Source organism: Paroedura picta, chromosome 9 (genome assembly GCF_049243985.1).
Source record: "Paroedura picta isolate Pp20150507F chromosome 9, Ppicta_v3.0, whole genome shotgun sequence".
NCBI classification, from domain to species: domain Eukaryota; kingdom Metazoa; phylum Chordata; class Lepidosauria; order Squamata; family Gekkonidae; genus Paroedura; species Paroedura picta.
Genome location: NC_135377.1, coordinates 62,289,073 through 62,316,909, shown reverse-complemented (window position 1 = coordinate 62,316,909; position 27,837 = coordinate 62,289,073). Strand labels below are relative to the sequence as shown.

The window sequence follows — 27,837 nt, the reverse complement described above, 5'->3', positions numbered from 1 at the left end:
GCCACTGCTTCCCCAGGGGATGCCAGGGAAGTGGGGGAAGAAAGTGCACCAAACAGCTGATCTGTCGTGTCAGCTCCTTGGTGGGCCCTTTAAATGCCTCCCTCATTTCCGCTGCCTGAGAAAGTGATCCAGCCTAATTAATCCAAGAAGACCTGATTCTAAGTGTCGGATGAATATTTTTCTTTTTATACAAGCACTCACTGGGATTCAGACTAGCTTTTCTATAGATTCAATCTTTTCTGCTTCCAGATTATGGCTTTTTCATATCCTCCCTCCCATAGCAGCCCAGGAGCATTTTGAGCTGCTGTGGGAGAGGGAGGGTGCTCCATAGGTGGAAATACTAGTCTGGATGTAAGATGTTTTCTTTTTTTTTTTCCTTCTGTGTTTTGTAATCTCAGTTTTAGCTGTGTTAAATTTCCTGCACTATGCTGATTTCATTGTTGTGCTGGCTTCCAAGACATTTAAGGATTTGAAACTTGACTTTTGATTTTGTCTTTTAAATGTTGGCTTTATAAAAATTAGTTTTTGTTGCTGATCTTACATTACAACCTGTCTCAGGGCTTGAGAGCCCAATTCATAATTTTGAATAAATAAAAATAACTAGATCTCTTCACAAATGAAACATTAGTATGGCAGCGACCTATACAAAGAAGATGCACGGAAGTTGCTTCATGGAGCAGGCGCGTCAAGCAGAGGATCTTGTCATACAGTCAGCTTTTTCTTTTCTCCCCACATCACCAGAAACTGATGTTATTTTTCACAAAGTTGTGCACAATGCTATATAGAAAAAGATTGTCATACCACCGAGCAGCCTCCCATTCCATCCTGCTTATATAAAAATGAGAAAGAGAAGCAAATAGACAAGAATGGGATTGAAAAAAATGTTTCTGTGACTCATGACTTAATGAAATGACAGGTATTTGTACAGTAGAACCACAAAGCTATTTAAAGTTTGGTGCCCCAGCCCTTGTGTGAAAAAAATGTTGCTGCAGCAACATCAGGAAAACTTTGTTTGCCTACGAGGTTCTGCCCTGAACACGTTGTCATCCTTTACTTTGCTGTTCAGTGCTTATTTTATGCTATTTTTGCACCCATGTTTGATTTAATAGTTTTTTAATGGTTTAGTTTTATTGTCTTATTTATAAATCTCAGGTGGGTATTTAGAAAGGCAGCCTGTGTTGTTGTTTTTTTCCAAAATAAATTAATCTTATTGTCTTTTATTTTAAGTGAGCAGTGGCTATATCACTTGCTCCTGATTCTTTTTCATTTGTTTGTGAGAACTATCACCAGCAATGCATACTGCCCTCCACTTTAGATACCATTTTAAAACTTTCAAACAAATAGAAATGCATTTATTTATTTGCTTCATCTATACTAGTGATCCCCAACCTGTGGGCTGCGGACCACATGTGGTCTATCGACTAATTGGAGGTGGGCCACGAAGGACACCTTCCCCCCCCCCCGGCTCTTTACAACACACTTCGGGTGTCATTTTTCCCATCACTCCCAGATGGGACTATCTCATTGCAAAGAAACAAGCTCAGGGTTCCCATTGATTTGTCATTGTCATGAGTTAAAATTTCCATGAAAATAAAATGTTCCTTATGTTCATTGTTGTTGCGTGTCTGTATCTTATTTTGAAGGGATGTTTAAACATTACCATAGCGATCAGAGAGCGTTAGGGCAGTGGTTGAGAGTAGAGGAGTAAACTACCCCCCCCACCGGGCCTCAGTAAAATTGTCAAGCATTGAGTGGTCCCCGGTGATAAAAAGGTTGAGGACTACTGATCTATACCCCACCTTTTTCCCCAGTGGGAAGCCAAAGCTGCTTACATCATTCTTCTCTCAGTTTTCTCCTCATAACAGCCCTGTGAGGTAGGTTAGGCTAAGAGTGTGTGACTAGGCCAGGGTCACCCTGCAAGCTTCCACAGCAGAGTGGGGATTTGAATTTGAGTCACTCGGATTCTTGTCTGATTCTCTAACCGAGATTTTTTTCAACTTTTTAAATATTGAGAATCCTCTGAAACATTCTTTAGGCTTTGAGAAACCCCAGGAGTGTCATAATCATGCAGAATATGATTGGGAAGCTTAGCTGTGTACAATGACCACCCGGGGCCCCTCTCCTTTCCACCCCCTCCAGGCCCATCATTGGCCATTGGGGAGCGATTGGCCTTTGGGGACCATTGGCCATTGACTCCCTGTAGATCAATATCACCATATGTGATCATATCACCTGATATGTTTAACAATTTTTTAAAAAAATATTTTAAAAATCAATTAACTCCTACCCTAGGGTTTCATGAAACCTGGTTAAGAAGTCTTGCTCTAACCACTGCCCCACACTAGCAATTTCTACTGTAACTGTAATTAGCAAGCGGATTTTTTCATTAAAGTTTCCTAATATGCTTAGCAAAATACAGTAGGCTTAGCAAATAGCCGATATTCAGTTCATATTGAAGTTCCTCAGTTTTTGCTATATCAGGTGAGTGTTGAGTTGGTGCCAGACTGTTTAGTTCATATCTATTTAATAATATGCAAAATATTTGTGTGGAATATATTAAAGCAAATAAGATTTATGTATGATGGCGCCATATTTTTTTTCTTTATTTCAAGGTCACTCTGTGAGATTGCTGGGTCAGAAAAAGGATAATGGAAAACGGTTGGGGGGAGCTCGATTGGATTTGCCCAAGATTAGAAAGAACCCACTGATAGAAATAATTTCCATCAATACAGGGTAAGCATCATTCAAACTGACATAAAATATTCAATACTGCCTAGAAATTCAATTTCATTTTTGCCCATTCTTAATACAGAATTGCTTCAGGTCATACCATAAAGAACAATTTAGGGGGAAACGCAGATAAAATGAATGCTGCTTAGTTGTGTTACTGCGTTTAAACAAATTACTTAATTATTTGCAGTTTATAGTTTTTTTTAATGAAATCTTTATATGTGGTTTAATTTTCATATCTCTTATTTATGATCTTGCCACTAACTGTGTTTTCTATGTTGTGGTAGTCATTTTGAGGATAGGGTTAACTTGTTCTGTCCAGGTTTTAAAACAACCCATCCACTTACCTATTCTGTGGCCGGAGGAACTGCAGTGAAGTGACTTTTCATAACATAGCGGGGGGGGGGGGGCTCTTTTCTACTTGGATATTTCTACTTAAATAGAAAGTATTGATAAAATTCAAGAAATTGCTGTCGTTCTAAGAAGCAATAACAATTTTTCCAGAGCATAGCTCATTTATGTAAGCCTTAAACCGCTTTAAAATACAAACCTGTTTTGAAACAGTGAGAAAAGTAAGTACATTTTTATTGCTGTCTATAAAGGCTTATGTTTTGCTAGGAAAAATCGGGCTGTAGAACAATGTTATCTACCACGTATCCTGTGCCATGCGAGAAAAATACTGTAAGAAGAGTTACTCATACAAGAGCCCACTGACTTGTACATTTCCTTGTTTTTGTTTAAGACAAAAGTAGCATGGGGTATCATTTTTATGAGGGCAACAGCTGGTTCAATAAAAGAACTTCTGCTCTCTTGTTTGCCTGGCTCATACCCCGGCATCAGCCTAGCAGTGATGATGCAACCTTTGTAAATTTGCTCATATAGTCTTGATCTGTGACTGCTTAAGACAATGCATTTCGTACTTGGCAGTAATCCTTTGGAAAGGTATCGGCCCACATTGTGTGAATCTTTCCTTGTGGTCTTGTCTGTCCAAATTCTCAACCATTTGCTTAGTTTTCGATGTGCCAAAATCCTGCTTTTGATTCTGAGGTGGTAATTTGTGGGGGTTTTTACCAGGGAGAGGCAGTGAAGATCGCTTGGGAATACTGCATCACTTTGTAATTTTTTCTGCTGTTATCACATGGCATTTCTTTATGTAAGATATGTAAATGTTTTTGTAATTGTTGAAGAGCTATGCACAGAGTAGACTGAATAAGTAGTATGGATGCATCTTCCTAAGAGTGAGAAAAAACAAGTAAACAGCTTTGTTACATCTTCCTATATAAGGGGGGAAAAACCACCCTTGTGCTTAAATGTTATGGGAAACCACACTGGTGTAGCAACAGAGAGAGAGAGAGAGAGAGAAATAATTGTTTACTTCTGAAAACATAACAATCTCTGATTTTGCCTGAGGTTTCTTCCTGGTATGTGTTACTGGAATACTTCAAAGATGCAATTTCCTAATTAGACTATTTAAATTGGGTGCCTGACACACAGTATTTTTCCAATTACTTTTCCAGCTACATAACCACAGGTTTTAGAATCTAAGTAACTGGATTTGCTTTTTAAATTATTTTATTTATGAAGCTCTATGTTGTTGAGTGTGTTTGAACTGACGTCAGATGTAGGTGTGGTCACATATGCGCTTAGTTTTATACTCACATCCTAGATGGAGAATTCAGAGCAACAAAGACATTGTTTTGACAGCCCGGGACATGCCTCACACCACCATCATTAAAACAGCATTCTGTGCAAAGTAAATAGAACCACCTGTTGTACCTTTTGGTTCATTCACATTGTATCTGCCTATTACGCATTGCATGCAGTACATGGGGTAGCTTTAGGATTAGAACCGGCTCAGGGTTCTTTCGAAGCCGAATCATTGCTGTATGCCTTTATTTAATTTATTTGTCACATATTTATGATTCCCTCCCTTGTGGCTTACAGCATAGATTCCATTATAACACGTGGTAAACTATTCAGGAAGTTAAGAAATTGAATTCAGTAACTTATGTCAAACTGCTAACTATATAACCAAATAGCCATATTTGAAACTATTGCCAGGACTCAAGATCTAGTGGGCACATCTGATGTGTGTGTGAGGGGGGGGGGTTCTGGGGGGGGCAATGGATATTATTAGTTCATTGGTCTCAGCTGAAGGCTTGCTGGAAGAGCTCTGTTTTTCAGGCCCTGCGGAACTGTGCTAGCTCTGGCAGCCTTATCTCTTCTCTTATTAATAAATAAACTCTTAAGTTGGAAGAGAAGGACATTGCGATGCCTCTCAGCCTTCAGAGGGAGCTACAATGTAGTTAGACTAGAGATAGGTAGCTAGGACCCTAATATCCTGTGGTTTCTTCTTCTCTATAGCTGTCCTCATTGAAGTAAACTGATACTCTCAGGGAATCTTCCTTCCTTCCAGCTTGCTTTATTTACTCCTCCCTCTCCCACAGCAAGAAGCTCCCAACTTGGCACCCTGATGCTGGACATGGGTTCTGCATCCCTATCCATCTTAGCTAGTTAGCATAAAATAGGAATCTGTCTTTCTCCTGCATTCTCCAGCAGTGTAATTCTATAATAAAAGTAGTTATACTAGATCAGGGGTGGTCAGACTGTGGCTTTCCAGATGTCCATGGACTACAGTCCCAGGAGCTCATGGTAACTGTAGTCCATGGACATCTGGAGAGCCACAGTTTGGCCACCCCTGTTGAAGAGGGACTGTCTGCCTGTTTATTTTGTTTGTTGTTTTGCATACTTACACGACAGGGCCGGTGGCTGCCACTGTTGCTAAGGCTAAAGCACTCTGCTGACTTCAGAGAATATAGCCCAAGTGCCTATTCTGTTCTTGTACTTGGAGAAGTCAAAATGCTGTAAAAGTCCATCTTGTGTTGCAGTCCAGGTTCACTGGATTTGATGGCAGAGTAGTATATGTTTAAACGCTTGTCTCAAAATTTGAGTTTTAATAGAATTTTAGGAGTATTTTTTTCTGCCCAGTGTCACAAATGAAGCTGCCATTAATATCTTTTCAGCCTGATCTGGTACCTATTTGTTCAGAAATAAAGGCCCTTGACAGACACTGGCACCTATTCCCGCTAAGTGTGCATTGATCTTGCAGCTTTAATATTTACAACTTTATTTTAAAGCATTATTGTTAGTATGCTGAAATCATTTGGCAAATTGGAATGGAACTCATAGAGGAAATTTGCCTACTGACGTAAAGAGCTGCATCATAATGGACCTTTATTTTTCCAGGAGAAGACTCTCTTTGTTAGCAAGAAACTGAACTTTGTGGAAAGCAAGTGCTGACAACTCATTTTAAGGAAAGGCTGTTTACTCATTTGGTTTTCCCTCTCTCTTGCATGCCCAAGATCATTTCTGTGTTTTGCCCACTTTGGCTGACATTCTAATTTAAGGTGTTGGGTTTGCATAAGATTGAATGTAATTCAAACATGCTTGTAACAGTTTGTGTTAGAGAGAGAGCATTATGTCTTGATAATCACAGAAACAAACTTCTATCCATGTCTTTAGAAGATTCCCTGCTTTGCTCAACCCCACTCATTTTGTTCTAGAGCTTGTTGTCATTCCATTAATAAAATGACTTTTTGCAAATCTCTTGCTCCACCTTAAGTGAATCTCCTGTGCAGCTCTCGTTCTTGCACTGTCTGAGAGGTACTGGTGCAAGAACCAAGAAATATTACTGTTCCAAAAAGGTAATTAGCAACATTTCTGGATTAGTCCACATTGGCAAACCAGAGTGGCTAATTGAAGGGATAGCTAGCAAGTTAAATTCCTGTGCTAATATGCACTTGAAGCTTGTATAGCTCCAGTGATACTATAAATGGCTTTGATCTAGGTTTTGCCACTTCATGATGTAAAAAAGCAAGGGCGAGGGATCTTCCCAGTCCTATTCTGGCCTTTGAGGGAGACTTCATTGGCTATAGGCCTGGCTAAGGCTGCCAACTCTAGGTTGGAAAATTTAAAGAGATTTTGGTGGAGAGTCTTAAGGAGCTCAGGGTTAAGGGGTTTTTTTTGGGGGGGGGGGGTCCTCAGCCAAATATGATATATCGAGTCCACCCACCAAAGCAGTAATTTAGACAGACTGCATTAAAAAAATTGTAACCTAAAGCAGGGGTAGTCAGCTAGTAGTCCTCTAGATCAGTGGTCCCCAACCTTCTCATCACCGGGGACCGGTCAACACTTGACAATTTTACTGAGGCCCGGGGGGGGATAGTCTTTTGCCGAGGGATGCTGACACCTGAGCCCCTGCTCTACTTGCTTTCCCACCGGCGCCCCTGACTTCCTGCCGCCCAGGGGGGGGGCGCTGCCAGCAGCAGCTGCGCAGTGCCAGGCCAAGGGGAAGCCCCAGCCATGGAAGCCACTGGAGAGCACCAAAGGTGAGCTGATGGCAGAGTGGCAGAGCAGCCCCCGAGGTAGCAGCTAGGGAGGAGTATGAGGAGGAGCCATGGCCCGGTACGAACTGATTTACGGACCGGGACCGGTCCTCGGACTGGGGGTTGGGGACCACTGCTCTAGATGTTCATGGACTACAATTCCCATGAGCCCCTGCCAGCAAATTCTGTGGACATGGACATCTGGAGGACCACAGGTTGACTACCCCTGACCTAAAGAAAATGGTATAGAATAGTTTGATGAAGCGAGCAGATATCTGAGTTTCAGTATACGTATCTATAAGAAATGTTATCTGATATCCAGAAGTCTGTGTTTCTCTTTTACTATAATTCTTGCTAGTATCTGCTGACAGTCCAGAAGCAGGCTAGAACACCAGCTGGAGTGTATCAGATATTCATAATATCAGAAGCAGTTAATAGTAACAAAAGGAAAAGACAGTTTCATGGATCAGTCTGTGCTATAACTCTTCTAAACTAAACAAAATGTGAATCCAGTGGCACCCTTAAGACCAACAAAGTTCTGAACTGAAGAGGTTTGCATGCACTTGAAAGTTTGTACCTTAAATAAAACTTTTTTTGGACTCAAACTTTGTTCTTCTGCTTCAAATCCTCCAGAATCTATCTTCTAATCCATATCTTAAATGTAGTTATTGGGGGGGGGGGATGGGGAGCTTGGAAAATATGTGACTAAAGCTTTCTTCCATGTTGTTTACAAACTGGATTTAGCCTGGATCAGATACTGTATAGGACCAAGAGCAGTTTATCCAAAGTTGCTGTAAATTGTCACATTTATTGATAGAATAGAGAGCCAACATCTTCAACCTATAATGTGTTTTATAATGTGTCTTAGGAGTGTTTTCTTTCATTTTTTCAAATGCAGTGGAGTATTCTGTGTAGCAAGTAGGGGAAAAAACAGGGGGAAAGTTCAAAATTTTAAGTCAGGATTTGAAACTGTTTAGCAAACCGGTGAAGAGATTAATTCAGGTGGGTATCCATGTTGGTCTGAAGCAGCAGAACAAAGTTTGAGTCCAGTGGCACCTTTAAGACCAACAAAGTGTTATTCAAGGTGTAAGCTTTCATGTGTGCATGCCCACGGAAGCTTGTGCCTTGAATGAAACTTTGTCGGACATAAAAGTGCCACTGGATTCAGGCTTTGTTCTGATGAAGAGAAAAGCTTTTTTGGATGCTTTTATTGTTTCATTTTGGAGTGTATATATTTCATATTTCAGAGAAAGACAGGATATAAGTATTATAAATAACTAATGTGTTTTATGTTCTATGTTGAGCTTTGTTCCTTCCCCTAATAAACAACTTTCACAAATAATCATATAGGCATTATATAAATATTGTATGCACAGTAGTCTCAGTAGAGAATTGGTTTCTTTTACATGGCAAGCTTTTGTTTTCCTAGTTCAGTTTCTCCCTTCTTATTGACAGTTTTGTCTCATTTTGCAGTGGACCATCCCATATTGATAACCGTCTTTAAAGGGTTAATATCCAGTCCTGGGATACAGATTAAGTAAAGTGATCAGAATATGCCATGTTTTCATATAAGTCTTGGATTTTTATTGCACCATTAGTCTTCATATATGTTATCATCATATTAAATGTAACCATAGGCAATACACTTTAGAAATAATGAGAGGAGAAGAACAAAGTTCAAATTTTGTGTAGCCTTTAAAGCCATCTTTATTCAAGATATGATCTAGTGTTTGGATGGGAGACCTCCCAGGAACACTAGGGGTCATAACATGGAGGCAGGCAACAGCAAACACCCTCTGAACATCCCTTGCCTGGCTGCCAGACAATCCTTGGATTTCCTGGCTACACTAGACATACCATACGACAGACAGACAAACGGATCTACCATGGCCATGACATAGTTTCCTGATGATGAGACCCAAACAGTAGAACTCGAAAACAGTAACAAGTGTTTTTGTCTTGTGTGATTTGTCTTATATCCTTCCCTTTTGTTGTTTTTATTTGATGTGATATCATAAAAATTGAAGAATACAACACATCTAGCTCATGACAAGAACCACTTTTTAAGATTTTCAAGTCTTACTGGTCAGTTCTGATAATCTGAATCTTCCCTTAGGAAGCTGTGTCATGCCTCTCCCCAAAAAGGTGCCCTGGATAGTTTAAGCTAGCCCGATTCCAGTGGCAGCTGAGCAGGGTGGACCTTGATAAGTACGTGGATGGGAGACCCCCCTAAGAATATTCAAGTGGCAAACAATGGCAAGCCACTCTTGCTTTGAAAGCTCTGTGGGGTCACCATAAGTCAGCTGAGACTTGATGGCACTTTCCACCACCACCATTCTAGAAAATAAAATGGGTAAGCAGATGGGGTTGGGGCCCTCATTACCATATTAGGCATCATCATTACCATATTATGCACCCGAAGAATGGCCATGCTGGACAATCCTCTGACCATCTAGTCAAGGATAATCAGATTTCTCTATGATTATCACATTATTTTCTGGATGCAACCTATGAGATCAATAAAAACAATAGATCTCCAGTTTTAGATCATCAGATGCCATTTAGCTTGCCCCATTTCCTTATATTATACATTTCCCCCCTTTCAAAGTCCCAGCCTCATCTAGCTAATCTGGGAAGCGGCAAAAAGGAGCAGTACCATCAGATACCCCTGCTTTTCCTTTCAGTTTGATTGATATGATGTGCCTTAAGGATATCTCCCATTGTCTTGTGCAGACATGACCCCAAAAGTTTTATCTGTAGGAAAGAAGGGTTCCACCCAATTACCAGGCCCGCCTCCATGCATTGGAGGTCTTGTCTGCACACCAGCAGATGCTTATAAACCCCACCATATGTGATCTGTACTCTTCATATTTTAAGCACATGGATGACAAGTACAAAGCTTACACACACTAGGACATTATGCAACTTCCAAAATACTTATTTCCCAAGCTCCACAGTTCTAATATTTATATATTAACCTGTCTCTAAAGGCAATTTGCAGATGTTGAAAAGGTTGGGGGAGGAAGCAGGTTTCACCTTGGGTCGGGGCCTGACAGCAGCATTCATCATGTCTACCACTTGTTTTTAAATTCCCTGAAAATGCTTGACAGTCCCATGATCTTTTTGCTCTGCAAATGGGAGCCAGACTTGGAGTCTTTATTGTTTTTAAGAGATAAATGTCTAGTGTTTTTATGTTTGAGGAGTTTGTGTGTGAGTCATGCATATTATATCTTCCTTTTAAAGCCTCAGTTATCTTGGAGCAAGGTAACATTGCTCAACAATGTGGGGTTTCTATTAGACTTAACAGTGCAGTGAGGAGTGTGTTTACAAAAGAGTTTGCTTAGTCATCTGCTTTCCCCAGCCCATGCCAGTCTGTTTTTCTTCTTACTTGTATAAACTGTCCTCGTATGTTGGCAAATTAAATTGGGTTTGATCTTGTTTTGTACTTCCCATAGTTCCGAGAGTAAGTAACTGTTCTTCTGCATTGATTTAATTTTAGGGTGGCCAAAGGCAGTATATAACAAGAACAAAAAGGTGAAACACAGAAATGGAACTAATGCTGAATTTCATAGAATCATAGAGTTGGAAGGGGCCATACAGGCCATTGAGTCCAACCCCCTGCTCAATGCAGGATCAGCCCTAAGCATCCTAAAGCATCCAAGAAAAGTGTGCATCCAACCTTTGCTTGAAGACTGCCAGTGAGGGGGAGCTCACCACCTCCTTAGGCAGCCTATTCCACTGCTGAACTACTCTGACTGTGAAATTTTTTCCCCTGATATCTAGCCTATATCGTTGTACTTGAAGTTTAAACCCATTACTGCGTGTCCTCTCCTCTGCAGCCAACAGCAATAGCATCCTGCCCTCCTCCAAGTGACAACCTTTCAAATACTTAAAGAGGGCTATCATGTCCCCTCTCAACCTCCTTTACTCCAGGCTGAACATTCCCAAGTCCCTCAACCTATCTTCATAGGGCTTGGTCAAAATAGAATCAGTATCATTAAAATCAAGAAGTTAAGACTAAGATTTTCATTATGGCTCAATACATGAATGCATTGAGGTAAATGATATTCTCAACAGGGTAGTACTTCTTTATTTAATAGTCTTCAAGCATTCTGTGCATTTTATTTATGCGGTGGCACCTGGACTATTCTGATATCAGTAGAGTTGTAGAATAATCATTAGTGAAAATATCGTAGAATAATAATCATTATTGTATATGATTTATAAACTGCCCTTCTCTGTGTTACTTGGGGCAGTGGACAACAAGTTAAATTATACATTTATTTATTTTTATTTTATTTACAATTTGATTTCTAGACCACCGCTCCCAGCAAACTGGCTCGCAGCAGTTTACAGCGTATATAAAAAAACATAGTTACAAAAAAATCTTATAGCAATAAAATCCCCAAATCTTACCCTAATAAAATGAAATACAAATGAACAATAAAAAGCAACAGAACAAGATGGCAGTACAACTAAACGATCTCCCCAGCCTCTAATGCAGTTGATTAAGTGGGGTGGAGTGGCTAGGGATATAGAATACAGCAGGGCAGTTCTACATAGGTCTAATAGCCAAGAACTGGAGCGGGGGGAGTTTGAAATTTTCCGGTACTTATCATGTCCAGCCTAAACCAAATGCGTGGAGGAAGAGCTCAATTTAGAAGGCCCTGTGGAACCTCGAAAGCTCTTCAGGGAACTCATTCCACCAGGTAGGGGCCAGAACTGAAAAGGCCCTGTCCCTGGTTGAGGCTAGGCGTGCTTCCCGGGGACCCAGGACCATCAGCAGATTCATACCTGCAGAGCGAAGTGCCCTGCAGGGGGCATAAAACAATGCAATAAAATAATATACAAAAAAACATTTAAAACCATACTTCTAGATTTCCACTTGCTCTTCACAAACTTTTTATCCAACCAATATCATTGGCCAGTTATTCTAGTGTATTCGGGGGGGGGGGGATGTTCTGGGAGGAGAGGGAGACCCATTGATTGTGTTGTATGCAAAAGATGCATTCAGATAGATGGCCATGTTGGTCTAAGGGAACAGAACAAACTTTGAGTCCTGAGGCATGTTTTTTATTCTGGGTACTAGGGGCTAGAGCTTGGCAGTGGGAAAAGGAAGGAGGGGTGTCCAGTCTGTAGGGAGATGGGGTTGAATGTAGGTGTTGTGTTGGAGGTTGTGATGGCATGGTGGAAAATGAGGACATGGGTGTGGAGATATGGGTGTCAAGAACCTGTGGTTTGGAATGTTCGTTGAGTGGGACAGGACTGACCTTTGGGAATTGTGGCATAGTGGTTACAGATGAGCTTTTCAGAGCCATGTCTTCAGATATGTAAAGGGAAGATCAGACTGGAGACTCTTCTTAGGGGAAGATTACAAGGTAATCAATTCCTCCCAGTTCTGCGCCATTTCCCTTCTTGTGTGAATTAGGCCACATTTTTTCACTGTTAATAAAATGTTATGTGCCCACCTGCTTCTTTAATGATTACTCCTTAGAAGAAGAATGGATTTTTGTACCCTGTTGTTTACTACCAAAAGAAGTCTCAAAGCGGTTTACAAGCACCTTTTCTCTTCATCTCCCCACAATAGTCAACCTGTGAGGGATGTGGGGCTGTGTGAGGTATGAGAGAACTGGGAATGGGCCGCAGTGACCCAGCAGGCCCCAGGTGTCTCAAAGCATTTTCCAAAAATCTTCCCTTCCTCTCTCCATAGCAGACTCCCCATGAGGGAGGTGGGATAGAGAGCCTCACATGGAAGCTGGCAACCCTAAGAGGAACACTGTGCACAGCAGTCTTGGCCTTAGTAAGGTTTTTTATACTTTTTAAAAAATTTCCCACGTCAAGGTTGAAAGAAGTGATTGCAGTTCCCATGTCTCTCCAGCCATTTACTTGTTCACTATTTACAGTTTCAGGCTGTAAATGTTTATTTAGATCTTCCTGCACTTTCCAGACTCACAGGACTGATGCTGGTCTGGTTGTCTGTGCCCCAGAATACAAACAGTTGCTGGTAAGGGCTGGCCATAGCCCATAGCCCAGGAGGGACGCACCTGCACCACTCCCTCCCAACTGCAGGCAAAAATGGCTCCTTTGAAGGCTGGACTCTGAAGCATTGTACGATTTTGAAGTCCCACCTCCAAACCTCCAGGAATATTTCCAACCCAGGGGTAGCCAACCTCCAGGTGGGGCCTGGGGAGCTACTGGAATTACAGCTTACCTGCAGAGTATAAAGATCAGTTCCCCAGGCAAAAAGGGCTACTTTGGACAGGATTGTGGTAGAGAAGAAACATTTAAGGCCTCCCACACAGGTTGTTGTTGAATTGAAAGACTTGAGGCCTACTGCACAGGGTTGTTGTGCAGATGAAACAGGAGACAAAAGAAACAGCATCCAGTTTCGTCTGCAGAATAATGCTGCGCAGCAGGCCTCAAATCTGCAAAGAGTTGCAAAGAAGAAAGACACATGGCTTGGCTGTGTCTAACCCCCAGCCAGAGCAGTATTTTCAGTGAGAAGGGGCTTTTCTGTGGCCTTCCTGTCAGCCAGCTGTTTGGCAGAAGGGGAAAGTTCCCCCCCCTCAAAAGGAAGGCCCTCAGGCTCCCCTGCGTTGCTCTTGGAAACGCCTCCCTCCCCTCAGTCAGGGCCTGTCAGAGGCTCCTTCACAGCAGGCCTGAAGGGAGGGGGAGGGAGCGCACTGACCAGCCTCCTGCCAACTCTGTCAGGGTTCTGAGGCAATTTACAGTTGGACCTGACAGTTAGGACAGCCTTAGGGCAAAAAGGGCTGGCGCAGCCTGTCCAAGCCTCTGTTCTCATTCCCCTTGGCAGCCCTACTGATCTCCTCTCCCTGCAGTGGTCAGGAGCAAACTGGCAGCTATGTCTCCTGATTGCCCTGGAACTCTGGTCTGTCCTGGTGAGGGCCTAATTGGAAGGCATTTCGCACCTTCCAATTGGGCCCTCCACTTGTCAGTCCGGGGCCAAGGGGCTAATCCAGGAGTTTTGATCCCAGACTCAGCCCACCCCAACCCTTCTTACTGTTTTATTAAGAGGGACAGATAAGCTTACATGTGCCTGCACACGTCTTCATATCCTTCAAAATCTTATATATATACCACTGGATCCAAACTTATGTATGACTTTATACAACTCATTACTCAGTGTCATCTATGAAAAACTGGTTATAAGAAGGAGCCATGGGTTGGATCATGTTAATAGCCAACACAAAGAATGACTGTATCTAAAAATCCAGCTTTATAACCACAGCAGTAAAATCTTAAAAGCCAGCACATAAAAATTAATCATACAGCAGCTTGAAAGACCTTTACAACTGTCTTAACCTCAATAGAAATCCTAATGATTCAGCTCCAAGCAATTCCCGAAGGCCTGGATGTCTCAAGAGAAGATTTGGCTTGGACTACAAAATGTTTGTGGTGCAGAGTGGTAAGGCAGCAGACATGCCGTCTGAAGCTCTGTCCATGAGGCTGGGAGTTTGATCTCAGCAGCCGGCTCTAGGTTGACTCAGCCTTACATCCTTACGAGGTCGGTAAAATGAGCTTTTGAGTGCTTGCTTGCACTCGAAAGCTCACACTTTGAATAAGTCTTTGTTGGTCTTAAAGGAGCTACTGGACTCTGATTTTATTGTGCTACTTCAGACCAACACGGCTACCCATTTGAATCTATCTGGAGTTCCATTAGTGTTAAATAGTTTCCAAGCATCCTCTCAGGATATGACTCTCTTATGTTTCACTTTCAGCTTCCTTATAATCATTCCCTTCATCTTTGTACAGTTCCCTCTTTTGAAATCAAAAAGTTTAGGGGTAATTTTTCATTAAAATGAATGCTGGACGTCCAGATTTTTCAGGAGCTTTCCTCAAGTTCGTAGAAAGATAGGACTTGTACCGTTATCTGTCCTTGGCTCCCATCTTCAGATTTAAGTGTCCATTGAGAACTACCATATTTGCCGGCGTATAAGATGACTGGGCGTATAAGACGACCCCCCAACATTTCCACTCAAAATATAGAGTTTGTTACATTACATTACAGTAGTATGGGCAGCTATGTCTATCCCAACTTGAAGCGCACCCGGCGTATAGGACGACCCCCCCACTTGGAGGCATGTTTTTCAGGGGGGGAAAGTAGTCTTATACGCCAGCAAATACTGTAGATATATTGATTCTTGGATAGACACAGCTGTTGATGGCTTATTTACAAGGTATCAGTGCTGCATTTAAAATAACTCTGCTGTTTAGTTCCCCCGTTATTTTGTTCACACCATTCAAAATCTCTTTTCCCACACAGGATGTTGAAATTCTTTTTCTTTTCTTTTTTTTAGAGAAGCAAGACTGATAACTTTATTTCACTGTCTAAATTTAAACTCGCTAACTTCTGCATGCTTGCAGAGAACTCTTAACCCCTTGCTTCCGGATGTTTTGGCCAGCCTTCAAACAATACCTTTTATTCCAACAACCTGTTAAATGTTACAGTATTTACCGTCGCCAAATGTTTCCTTTGAGATTTAACCACTCTAAAAGGCTCTGTCCCAGAAGCCATTTAGGAAATGGAAACAACAGCTCTTATCGCAGGCAGCAGTCCATTTTTCAGCTGAGTTTTCTATATGGCTGGTTCAGGAGGCATTAATCTTCCAGAGCTCCATGGTTTACAATGCAGAACTTTTAGCATTAGCCATTTTGAAAGGACCAATGCAGTCATTACGGCACAAAATGAGCCATATTTGACTTCCTTCAGAATATTGTATGGCTTCTACTGCGAAGAGGATCTATGGCAGTGATTTTATCCCCCACCCAGCAGGCTGATCTACAGGTATTCAGGGGAGATTCAGTATTTTAGGCAGCCTCTTCTCCCTATTACAGTGACTTTGGGCAGCAAACAAAGAAGAGTTCTTCTTAAGCACTAATCTCACATTGAAGACAAAATCTCAGATGAGATGCTTAGATGATAAAAAAATGCCCCCATAATACACTTTAAAAATCATAGTAAACCTAACTTGAAGGAATGGGCAGGCCTTCAGATACAATTGTTTGATTGAATATGTGCTTTGAGTCCTGTGTACCATATGTCATAAATGTCTTGGCTGGAATGCTGCTTTCTGTTCTTTTTTTCTTTGAATGCCATCCCACATTCTCTCATTCAGCCACAGAACTGGCCCACTCTCTTTTATCCCTGGGAATTCTGCTGTCCACCCCATGTAAGAAGTACGAAGCCTGCTTTGTCTTGGCGGCCCTGCATCTTTCCTGGCACCCCCTCCCCAGTCAAGGTCCCTGGGTCGCCAGTGGGAAACGAGTAGGGCCGCTGCATCTTCGACGAGGCGGCCCTGTTCCTTTCCCGGTGGCAAACCCTTTGAGCAGCCAGTCCAGGGTGGGCCACTTGGCCCCAGAGTGACACTTGGAGGGGCCAATCAGGAGCCGCTTTGTGGCTCCTGATTGGCCCCTCCAAGTTTTTATCCCGGACTCGGCCCTCCCCTTTCTCCTCCCAACTTGCCCTTAGCGTTTTATTTATACCACTCCACAGGAGCAGTTACAGATGATGATGACGACAACAACAACAACAATAATAATAATAAAAACTGTGAGTGACGGGGAGCTTACCGTTTCCCTAGGCAGTCTATTCCTCTGCCGGACTACTGTGAACAATTTTTCTTGATATCTACCTGCTACCATCCTACACATAGTTTAAACCCATTACTGTTATCCACTAATGTTTCATGTAAAATTTCGTAATGTTCCATGTAAACCGCCCAGAGCTATAAAGAATGGGCTGTATAAAAATTCAAATAAATAAATAAATAAATACTGCGGGCTCTATCCTCTGCTGCCAACAGAAACTGCTCCCTGCCCTCCTCCAAGTGACAACCTTTCAAATACTTAGAGTGATTATGCCCCCTCTCAACTGCTTCTTTTCCCAGTCTGAAAGTCCTTCAGCCTTTCCTCATAGGGCTTGGCCCCCAGCTCCAGATCATCCTTGTTGTCTTCCTCTGTACCCACATCCTTTTTGAAGGGAGGCCTCTAGAACTACACACAGTATTCCAGGTGTGGTCTGACCAATGCGGTATACAGTGAGAGTTTGACATCTTGCGGTTTCAATGTGATGCCTCTGTTGATACAGCTCAAGACTGCATTTGCCTTCTTTACTGCTGCATCACACTATCTGATGATATTTAGCTTACAGTCCCAAAATACACCAAGATCTTGTTCAAGCTTCAGTATGCTGTGAAACAAGAAGCAGTGTCCTAATTTGTATGTTTCCCTCCTAAATACAGAGGATTAACCATTTTTCTTTGTATAAGACATATGTCTGATTCAAGAATAGTTTGCAGCTTTACCCCACTTTGGCAAATCCCAATGCAAGATATGCCAGTATGCCATATAAATAAATGTATGCTCAACCAAAACTGCATATTTTTAAAACATCAGTAATCCTATTCTATTGTTACTGAAAAGAAACATTTCTGTAATTAATACTTTAATTCTGCTGTGTATTATTGTAATGTAAAATTTCAGTCTCACACACATACATTCCTGCCACTGTTTCTCTAAGCCAGCGTTTCTAAACACTTTTACCATTGAGAAACCCTTGAAACATTTTTCAGGCTTCATAAAATCCCAATCATCCAGAATATGGTACACATAGATGTGTACATGCCTACCTGGACTCTCCCGCCCCCCCCCCCCCCTCCAGGCCCATCAGTAGCCATTTTGAGAGGGGGTGTTGGTCAACATGATCATATATGGTCATGTCACCCAATAAATGGTTAACACGTTTTTTAAATATATAAAAAATAATTAACTCTCACCCATTCCAGAAACCCTTCCAGGCCATCAAGAAGCCCCATGGTTTCATGAATGCCTGGTTGAGAAAGCCTGCTCTAATCAATATCAGAAAAGAGTAAGGTATTCTTATAGGAGGAAAATAGCTAGTGGAGGTAATTGTAAAGGCAGAATCTGGGTGTCCTATCCAGATACTTGTTTGATTTAGTACCCCATAGGAATTCATGACCTGTGTAAGTACTCTAGGGAGTGTCAGATATTTTATGGTGTTTTTAGTGGATTTAGTCATAGTAGTAAAACAAAATAATTAAAACTAATTCTGTGCAGTCTGTCTTTTGTCTCTGTGAGCCCTCTCACAGAGAGCAAGACAGACATGCACAACCCAATTGCAGACTCCAACGCATCGTGACCTTCCACAATTATCAACGAATCGCACATGAAACAGCCTGCTTGGCTACATACAGCCTTAGGCATGGTTTCATAAGCATGATGATTATTGTCAATTAGACAACGAAAATTCAATTGATTTATAGGATCGATAATTTATGCGCTCCTGTTTTGAACACTTGTGCAAACATATCTGTCTGTTGATATGACCTAACATGTATTATGATATTAGGCTGGTGCATAGCTGGTTTTTTTCCCCGATCTGAGTGCTTGAGTTGAGGCAGAGTCACAGTTAGGCATACGCTGTTGCATTATATCTCACAGAATTTAGACCCCACACATCACTGAGTGGCTCTGATGTATATTTTTAGGTGTGACTCAGCTAGCCATGTTTCTGAATGGATGCATCTTCATAATGGATGTTTGATATGAGTTCGAAGGTTCAAGTTCAAGAGTGTTTATTGTATGTGGCCAAAGACCATTACATTTGAGCAGATAAAACTTACATGTAAAACATGAACAAAGAACAGCAACGAGCAAAGCAACACAATACAATACAAAACCTTTAATGGCATTCACAATATAAAACAATATACGATTGGTTCTGTAATAAAAGTCTAAAAAACTGTGAGGGAAGTTACAAAAGGCAAGGGAGCGGCAAATACAAAAAGATGAAGCCAGTGACGTTTACTTCTTTACCCTATGGGACATTACTATAGATAAAAACTTGGCTACCCGTTCAGTGGTCTCCGAGCAATTATCGGTAAGCAGCAATTCAAGAGCCCCCCTGCCATCTGAGACATTAGGGAAGGGTAGAAGTGGGGAGATCAAGTCAGAACATTTGTTGTTATACAACTCACATCACAGAATGATATGGCAAACGGAGTCTGGTTCTGTGTGGCAATACCTGCAAATTCTTTCATTGCGGGAACGAGCAAAGCTATAATATTAAATGCACACAAAAAGTTTATGAGAACAGATTAGCACCTTCTTTGCGTACTGGTGAAGGAATCTTGAACATTCATAGCTGGTCTATAAAAAACATGCATCCATGTCAGAAAAAAAGGAGGGACAAAATTAGGCCTTTTAAAATTTCTCCAATGAACAGGATTTTCACTTCTTTCACACCAGTGTTCGGCTTGGTGAGTGCCAAGGAGGAGAACTTTATAGTGTACAGACCAGGCTACAGTGAAAACATGATGATGCCCCAAATTAATAGGAGTTGTACATTGCTGACATTTACTAAGCATTGTATGTTCATTGCAGTAAGGCACAAGCTCTAGTTCAATAGGAAGGGATGGAAGGAAAAGTATAGAATAAAGTTCAGTTTGGCAATTTCAAAGTAAAGAGGTGTGTTGTAAAAGGGTCTTTTACATCTAAAGAGGGAACAGACTGATGTGCCCATTCTGATAGTTTTAGAGCCACTTTTGTTTTTGTTTTTTCATAGCCAGGAAAGGCAAAAAGAGCTTCTCTGGGCATGCTCATTTTCTGTCCTCTTAATGGGGACCCACCTCTTGCTATGGTGTTCTCCCTGGGCAGGAGTGCAATTTTCCATTGGCCCCTGGACTGATGGATGACTTTTCTTTTTGAATTGGCAGCAGTGCATTTGTAGTTCTGTTATATCGGGAATTCGTTGTTGCCTGGGAGTGCTGTCTGTCACATAACTTGTTTAAGCCCATGGCAGTCAGCAAAACATTAGCCCCCATGCGCTGGCTAAAAACACAGTTGTGTAATTGCATATTACTTCCAGTTGGGTTAAAAAAAATGAACCAATTTCTTTCCTTATCTGTTGCATAGCGTTGGCTTCTACAAGCAGAGATGGATAAAAGTGAGCACTTAAATGCACTCCGAGGGCTGTAATTGGCTTATAAAACTTGAGCTCTTTGATTATTCTTCTCTAAAAAGCACTTTATCTTTTTTACTGTCAGTACGAATGTCTGTCTTCATTCTCCCATCCAGATGAGAGCCATACTTCAGGGAAGTCTTTTCCCGTGTTCTGTCATACTAGTTCTGACTTCCAGCTGTGAAGCACATCACTTCGTATTCCGCTCATTTTAGAGCCTGGGCAAAAGTGGTGTTAAACATGCTGTGTATGTAATCTTCACTTTAACTAGAACTTTGCTTTTCTTGGTCTGCACGTGAGCTTTGTGGTATCCTTTCTCCGTACATGAAGGTTCACAGTCCTATTTCATAGACATGGTTATTTTTTACCTTTTCAGTATCCAAAAATATATTTTAAGATGTTGTAATGTTCTTGCAAGAGCCTCTTGTGGGCGCAGGCTAGTAAGGCAGCCGACATGCTGTCTGAAGCTCTGACCATGTGGCTGGGAGTTCGATCCCAGCAGCTGGCTCAAAGTTGACTCAGCCTTCCATCCTACCGAGGTTGATAAAATGAGTACCCAGCTTGTTGGGGGGTAAACGGTAATGACTGGGGAAGGAAATGGCAAACCACCCTGTACTGAGTCTGCCATGAAAACGCTAGAGGGCGTCACCCCAAGGGTCAGACATGACTCGTTGCTTGCACAGGGGATACCTTTACCTTTAACGTTCATGCATTTCAAGCAGGTCTTTTATTCCTAAGTTGAAATATCCTGCTATTTTCTAGATATAGTTTTTTTCCCCTTTTCTTTCTTTCTTTCTTTCTTTCTTTTTTTTTTTTTGAACCATCTAGTCACAGCTGACTTACGGTGAATCCATGGGGCTTTCAAGGCAAGAGATGTTCTGAAATGGTTTGACATTGTCTGGCTGTGCATTGCAACCCTGGACTTCCTTGGTGATCTCTCATTCAGATACTAACTAGGGCCAATTGCTTCATCACTAAAATACATACATACAATATAATAATAAAACAATATAAATGTCATTAAAATAGTAAACATCCGGTAACAGGTAAGACTGGTAAGACTTTCACCCTGTTGACCCCATGTGTGTGGGGGGGGGGGGGGGGAGAGGCCCGTCAATATCTGCAATTTGCTGACCTCAACCAATGGCTTGGCATGTCGTTTCTATATGTATAATTTGCATCAACCTTTACACCAGCTGCATCCATCCAATATGTTTAGAGTCCTGTAGAATTGAATGTAAGACTTTAAAGCAGCCTTTTTCAACCTTTTGACCATGGAGGAGCCCCTGAAATAAATGTTCAGGCTTCTAGGCCTCCCAGAAGAGATGTCAGCTGGCCTTGCCTCCCTGCCGTGCCCTCGGAAGTGGACATGCCACTGGACATGACATCACCATCCATACCCTTCACCCTCATTTTGCTATCTTCCCCTGCCTTTACTAATACTATGGCAGCTCCGTCTTATATAGGTCAAAAAGAAGGGCAAGAGTTAAGACAACCTAGACCCCCCATATCACACCACAATCAACTCTCCCTCCCCCCTTTGATTTTTACACTGACTGAGCCCTCAAGGCGGAAATGTTCAGTTCCCTGGCTTGGGGCTAAGTCCATTAAGGCAGGAGGGGAAAGGCTGTGTACCTGCTCCAGAACTCCCACGGACCTTGTGGGGTCCACAGACCCCTCCTTCATTAAGTAAAGTCAGTGGTCTTGCTTTTGAGTTGCTCAACATTTAACAGCTTTAATACACTGGGTGAAAATTTCAGTACGTTTTGTGTATATTGGGAAAACTGAATTTTGGAGAGGTTTACTGAGAAGATGTACCATAATCAAACATCTGTCCATGGTGACTATACTTATAAATCTAATGGTCTTTTTACTGGGATTCACCCAGCAATTGCAGGCTGGATGAAGATATTTTTTCCAGCTCTATCTGCCTAGAAGATGCTTTAAATAAATGTATTAATAGGCATATTTTAAGAATCTACATTACTACACTATATCTTGATCACCTAGTTTTGTTAAAAATGTTAATACTATGTAATAAATACCTTCTTGATTTCACTGTCTTGAAGAAATTGTCTTCAGTTCTACCACAAAGTCACCATTAATCACCAACCAATTATATTAAGCCTTGGCAGTTCCAGTGTGGGTTATTTGAAACAGCATGCCATGTTCCTGTTTGCTGTGAAAATTGATTGTTTCACCAAATCTTTCCATTAGTTGCTTATGAGCAAATGGATTTCATTTGTTATGCCCACAGAGATTGTACAGAAACAACTCTCTTGGCATTGGCTTTAACCAGAGTTAAAAGGTCACGATTAAACCATGGGATTATGCACTCCCTTCTCTTAACCCCTCATTTTTCTTCCAGTGATAATTTACAGCAACTTCAACCTTTGCTAACACGAACTTGCAACCATTCCCAACCCAGCATCTGAATACAACTTTGATAAACATAAGATTAGAAAAGGTGCTGAAAATCCAGGTCCTGGATATGACCTAACATTTACCACTCTTAACGATTGCAAGGAACAGGACTGCTTGATATCCAGAGGTAATGGACTTGGTTTAAGAACTGTGAGTGGGAAAAAATTAGCTGCTGCTACTGTTCTGCCAGAGTTTGCATAAAAAATCATGTGCTGAAGTAGCATGATTCGTAATTGGTTCTCACACTTGCATCTCTGCAACAGGGCCTGCAGGCTTCTTGTGCAAGAGAATTCTGTTGCACTTTGCATGTTCGATGCCATCACTCAGGACAAAAATAGCCCTTCCATAACTAGAAAGCTCCTTCCCCATTTTGAAGGACATGTGCTCTTTGGATCCTGCTTTTTGTTTAGGATATTTGCTTAGAATATAATCATTCTTTTTCTAGATCCAAGTTTGAGTCCAGTGACACCTTTAAGACCTATAAAGTGTCATTCAAGATAAAAGCCTTTGTGTGCAAGCTGACTTCTTCAGAACAGCATCATCTAGAGTGGTGGTCCCCAACCATCGGGCTGTGGACATGCTGTCTGAAGCTCTGACCATGTGGCTAGGAGTTCGATCCCAGCAGCCGGCTCAAGGTTGACTCAGCCTTCCATCCTCTCTCCTGGCCAGTGCTTTTAATTGGTGTTTTTGTTTTGTGTGTATTTTAGTTCCTGTTTTTAATTATTTTAATGATATTTTGGGGTGCTTTTAATGAACTTAAAATACAATGATTTCAGAGAGTATGTTTTAATTGATAGCTGCTTTGATAGCAGTTGCGAAGGGAGAAAGATAGAAAACCAGGGTCAATGGTGCAAAATCAGATAAAGAATTTTATTACTCAGTTAAATTTCCAAAAATTCGCCATGTATTTTGCCAACAGGCTTCGCCAGCGGAATCCATAATCTATAATATAATAATATCATAACACTGCATTTGCATAGGTATTGTTAAAATTATACAAATGATACTTTATTGAAAATTAAAACCCAAGTCTTAACTGATGCAATATTTTGTCTGATTTTGCCCCAAATGCCTTGGCAGTGTTTTTTCGTCTCTTCTGATTGGTGCAGCTATATATTTTCTTGTGAAGGTAGAAAGGCAGGGTACAAATTATTATGTAAAATAAAAAGAATAAAATACAACCCTGTTTGGGCTGATTACGCATTGAGAGCTAATTCTAATACTGCATTATTTCAGCTTGAATTGTACTGTATATTTGATTGATAGATAGATAGATAGAAAGAAAGAAAGAAAGAAAGAAAGAAAGAAAGAAAGAAAGAAAGAAAGAAAGAAAGAAAGAAAGAAAGAAAGAATTTGGTTGTAGATTTCCCCCCTGGAATAGCAGATTAAGTATATCTGACCATCCAGGCAGAGAAGGCACACAGAGTTTTTTTGTGATCCTCTCTGAACCTATAGCCTCTTTGAACACCTGGGAAGATCACTGCTAAGGCTGCAGAACCCATGTTGAGGAACAGCTGAAACAAGGAAGGTTAAGGAGATAAAATCAATCCCTTTTCTCAGTGGAGCTGCATTTATGGAAGAGGAAGGAAAAGTGATTTGACTCCCTTGCCTTCTTTACGCCATCATCCACCCTTGCATGTCTATTCCTCCATGCAAATTTTACAACCCTGGGAACTGATCTTTTCAGAAGATAGAAGGAGCTGTAGGAACAGAAAGGAACACTGTAACAGGTATTGACACAAACTTATAGAACCTTAGTTGCTTGGGACACATGCATTCTCTCCATTGTCCCATCAAAACCATAACAAATATTTGTCAGCAAAGAGTATAGTTCAACAATTCTCAAATGCTGCTCCAAAACTATGTGACTCATGAGTACTTTCAGAGTTTGAGTCTGAATACTTTCTAGAACAGCTGTAAAACATGGCTTCAGTAGTCAAGGCTATACAAACAATGGGAAGTCTAAGGGGGAGTTGTCTAGGGTGTGTGTTCTGTTATATTTTTGTTATTCGCTATGTCTCTTAAAGTTTGAGTACGCGACATTCAAAATATATTAGTTACAATTCAGTCAAGCCCGGTGACTGATTAAAACGTCTTAAAGATGAACCATGATTTTAAAATATTCAAATTAATTGCTTGTGTTATTTCTGTTATGAATGTTTTAGATATAATTAAGTATATTTATTCCATAAATAGGAAAAAATAACTGAGTAGCAAAAGGATTAATGGAGATTTCAACACTGACAAATATTGCATGAATCATTTTTGAAAGGCTATATATCACTTGATTGAGCTTGGCTTTGGAGAGGTCAAGAGTCAAATTTGTTTGTCAGTAAAGGGCTGTTGTTTACTTGACCGCATGGCAGATTTGTTCCTATAGATTTAGTAGTATAATATACATTTGGAACCTGGTGCCATTTATCAACATATTTTCTTAACACAGAATATATGAGAGTACTTAGTACATGGTCGCCAACATTATATATTGAAATTGCTGTAATTTTCATAAATCCCTCAATATTTTAGAAATACCTGGTGATGACACTGCTGCTTAAAATGGAGGAATATGAATGCTTAGATAAATACCAGGATCAGAATTCTGATGTCATCCTCTATGGATTGGAAAGCTCTATGAAGGAAGAAAAGGATTAAATTCTAAAATGCTAATAATTGGAAGATTTGAGTTTGCTTGCAAAAGGAAAATGGATACCTACTAAGAGTGGGAAGCATGGAATATTTTACGCATGGAATATTTTACTGAAGCCTATGCAATTATTAAGAGTGAAGATATATGTAGATCTTTTGTTGAATCTGCTGAGGATTTTTTTTCCTTTCCTTTCCCTCCTTTTTCTGTCATGGAACATTTTTTGTGTGTGATTCAATTGCTATTTTATTTGGGTATTACTGCTTTTACTGAGTGTGTGTTTGTTGCTGTTCTATTTTGATAAGTTGTATTTATTTAGGAGAATTCTGTGTCATCTTATCAGAGTCCTGCTTGAGGTGACTTTCAATCGACATCATGTTGGTTGGTTTGTTAGTTTGTTTGTCTGTTTATTTTAGTTTTATATAACCACCCCTACCAGATGACGGGCTCAGGACAGTTTACAGCATAATAAATATGTTAAAGCGTTGATTATAACCCACAAAACAATGAACAATTGAAGATTTAAAACTGCCTCTAAAATTAAATCCATAGATAATGATCTTGATTCTTTAGCTAACTCTGGAAAGGACCATATTTTCAAACCATCCAAAGAAAAATCCAGGCTATTGATCTCCAGATAATTTATGCTGATTCAGGGGGGCTGTGTTCTCCACGAGTTCCTGGTCTAACCAAACTGTATGGCTCATTATTTTTCCAACCTTATAATACCTTTGAATTGTAGAGCGTTTATGTTAGCCAGACTAAATGTATTTCTCTCCGGTTGAAGGCCGGTATAAGAGAATTCTCCACAAGGAAAGAATCTGCAGGTATTGCCATACAGAACCAGACTCAATTTGCCATATTATTTTGCAATGTGAGATGTATAACCATCAACATTCTGATCTGATTTCCCCACTTTGGCCTTTTCCTAATGTTACAGATGCTAGGTCTCTTGAATTTCTGCTTACTGATAATTGTTCGGAGACCACTGAACAGATAGCCAAGTTTTTATCTATAGCTATGACCCATAGGGTAAAGCAGTAAACATCACTGGCTTTATCTTTTTGTACCTGCTATCAATACAGGGAATGTGTCAATACAGACTGGTATCCCCATACCTATGTGAGCCTGTGGCCAGTATTATACTATTAATATATATAAGGACTTGTCACTGATGAAAGAACTGAAAACGGAGATTACCTGGATTCCGTTTTGACAGAAGTCCTAAAGAATAAAGAAACAAGGAAAACCACAAAAATAGGACATTTTTCTTTATTTATCATATTGCCAATGGATAGGTCTGTTTCTCTCTGCCTGCTGCTCCCTTGTCTGCTGTAATTTTTATAGTTTTATAGATCCGTATCACAGAACTAATTTGTATACTGTTTTATATTTTGGATGCCATTAAAGTTTTTTGTATTGTTGTTTTCGAAAACATTTAAAACATTTGTAGAAAAGCCTAGGCTTCCAAATCTCAGCATAATTAGCTTGCCAGTGTGACAATAAGCAGCATAAAATAAAACTATCCATAAAATAAAGCTGTCCATGAAAAGCTGGAATGATAAACCCACTAACTAAAAGCTACATTTGGCCTGATGCTTGGAAGTCTGTAAAGCAGGTGCCAGACAATGAAGAGAATGTTCCAAATGTGAGGCGCAAGCACAGAAAATGCCCTGTCCCTACTTCCCATCAGTCTCAGTTCTGAAGGCAGGGCCACAAATGGCACAGGCCGAGAGGCAGATCTTAACTGGCAGACACGATTGTATGGGAAGAAGCTGGTCCCTCAGGTACTCGGACCCCAAGCCTTTTGTGACCTTATAGAAGCCAGCACTTTGTGGCTGAAATTGTGGCTGAAAACAAATCTTTCAGCATGTGGATGAGATACTCCCTGTAACCAGCCCCTGGCAATACTCTTTGCACTGCATTTGGGACCAGATGAATTTTCAATATTATTTATCAAAGGCAACTCAGAGCACTTTACAGTAGTCTTAACTTGGATATAATGATCTATATTGCTGCTTGGTGACTCCGGCCACAACCTCCCCCACTGGGATTTTAGTTGGGGGGCACAAATTATAATGTTTTAAAATTTTAACTTTTGTATCTGTTTTATATTGTTATGCACTGTGAGCATCGAAAGGGTAGGATATAAATGAAATTTTATGCTCACTGTCATCATCATTATTTTGTTAGGTTACTTGTATGGTGGGTTTGGTTATTATTATTATTATTATTTGCTTTTAATGGCTTGTTAAATTGAGAGTGGAGTATACAAATAATTAAAATAATTAAAATAGAATGAGTGTATCTTAAATGTAATTTACTAAAATGTGTTTGTGCTTGTCCCCCCCCCTTTTTTTTAATCCAGGTGCCTGAATGCATGTACATATTGTAAAACCAAACATGCCAGAGGAGATCTAGCGAGTTATCCTGTTCAAGAGCTGGTAAACAGAGCGAAACAGTCTTTTCAAGGTAATTTTTTTGGAAAAAAATCTTCATTCCTTGCAGGCATTGTCTGTGTTGACTGGTTTCAGTATGCTGCCAGATTTTACTAGAATTTCAGGGGTGGATTTGTCAGTAAGCTTTTCTGTAGAAATTTATAAAGAACCAGTATTGTATAGTGATTAAGAGTGTCACACCGCAGTCTCGGTCAA

The 27,837-nt window shown here is 40.7% G+C and overlaps 1 protein-coding gene across 3 annotated transcripts in view; it reads left to right on the top strand.

Annotated features, from left to right (window-relative positions):
• Positions 1 to 27,837, top strand: part of CDKAL1 (CDKAL1 threonylcarbamoyladenosine tRNA methylthiotransferase) — a 338,705-nt gene that overhangs the window by 115,900 nt on the left and 194,968 nt on the right. For all 3 annotated transcript variants that reach the window (XM_077353032.1, XM_077353031.1, XM_077353034.1), the window contains exons 7-8: positions 2,613 to 2,733; positions 27,552 to 27,655. In XM_077353032.1, the coding sequence (XP_077209147.1) occupies positions 2,613 to 2,733; positions 27,552 to 27,655 (225 nt within the window). The remainder of the gene's footprint in view (positions 1 to 2,612; positions 2,734 to 27,551; positions 27,656 to 27,837) is intronic.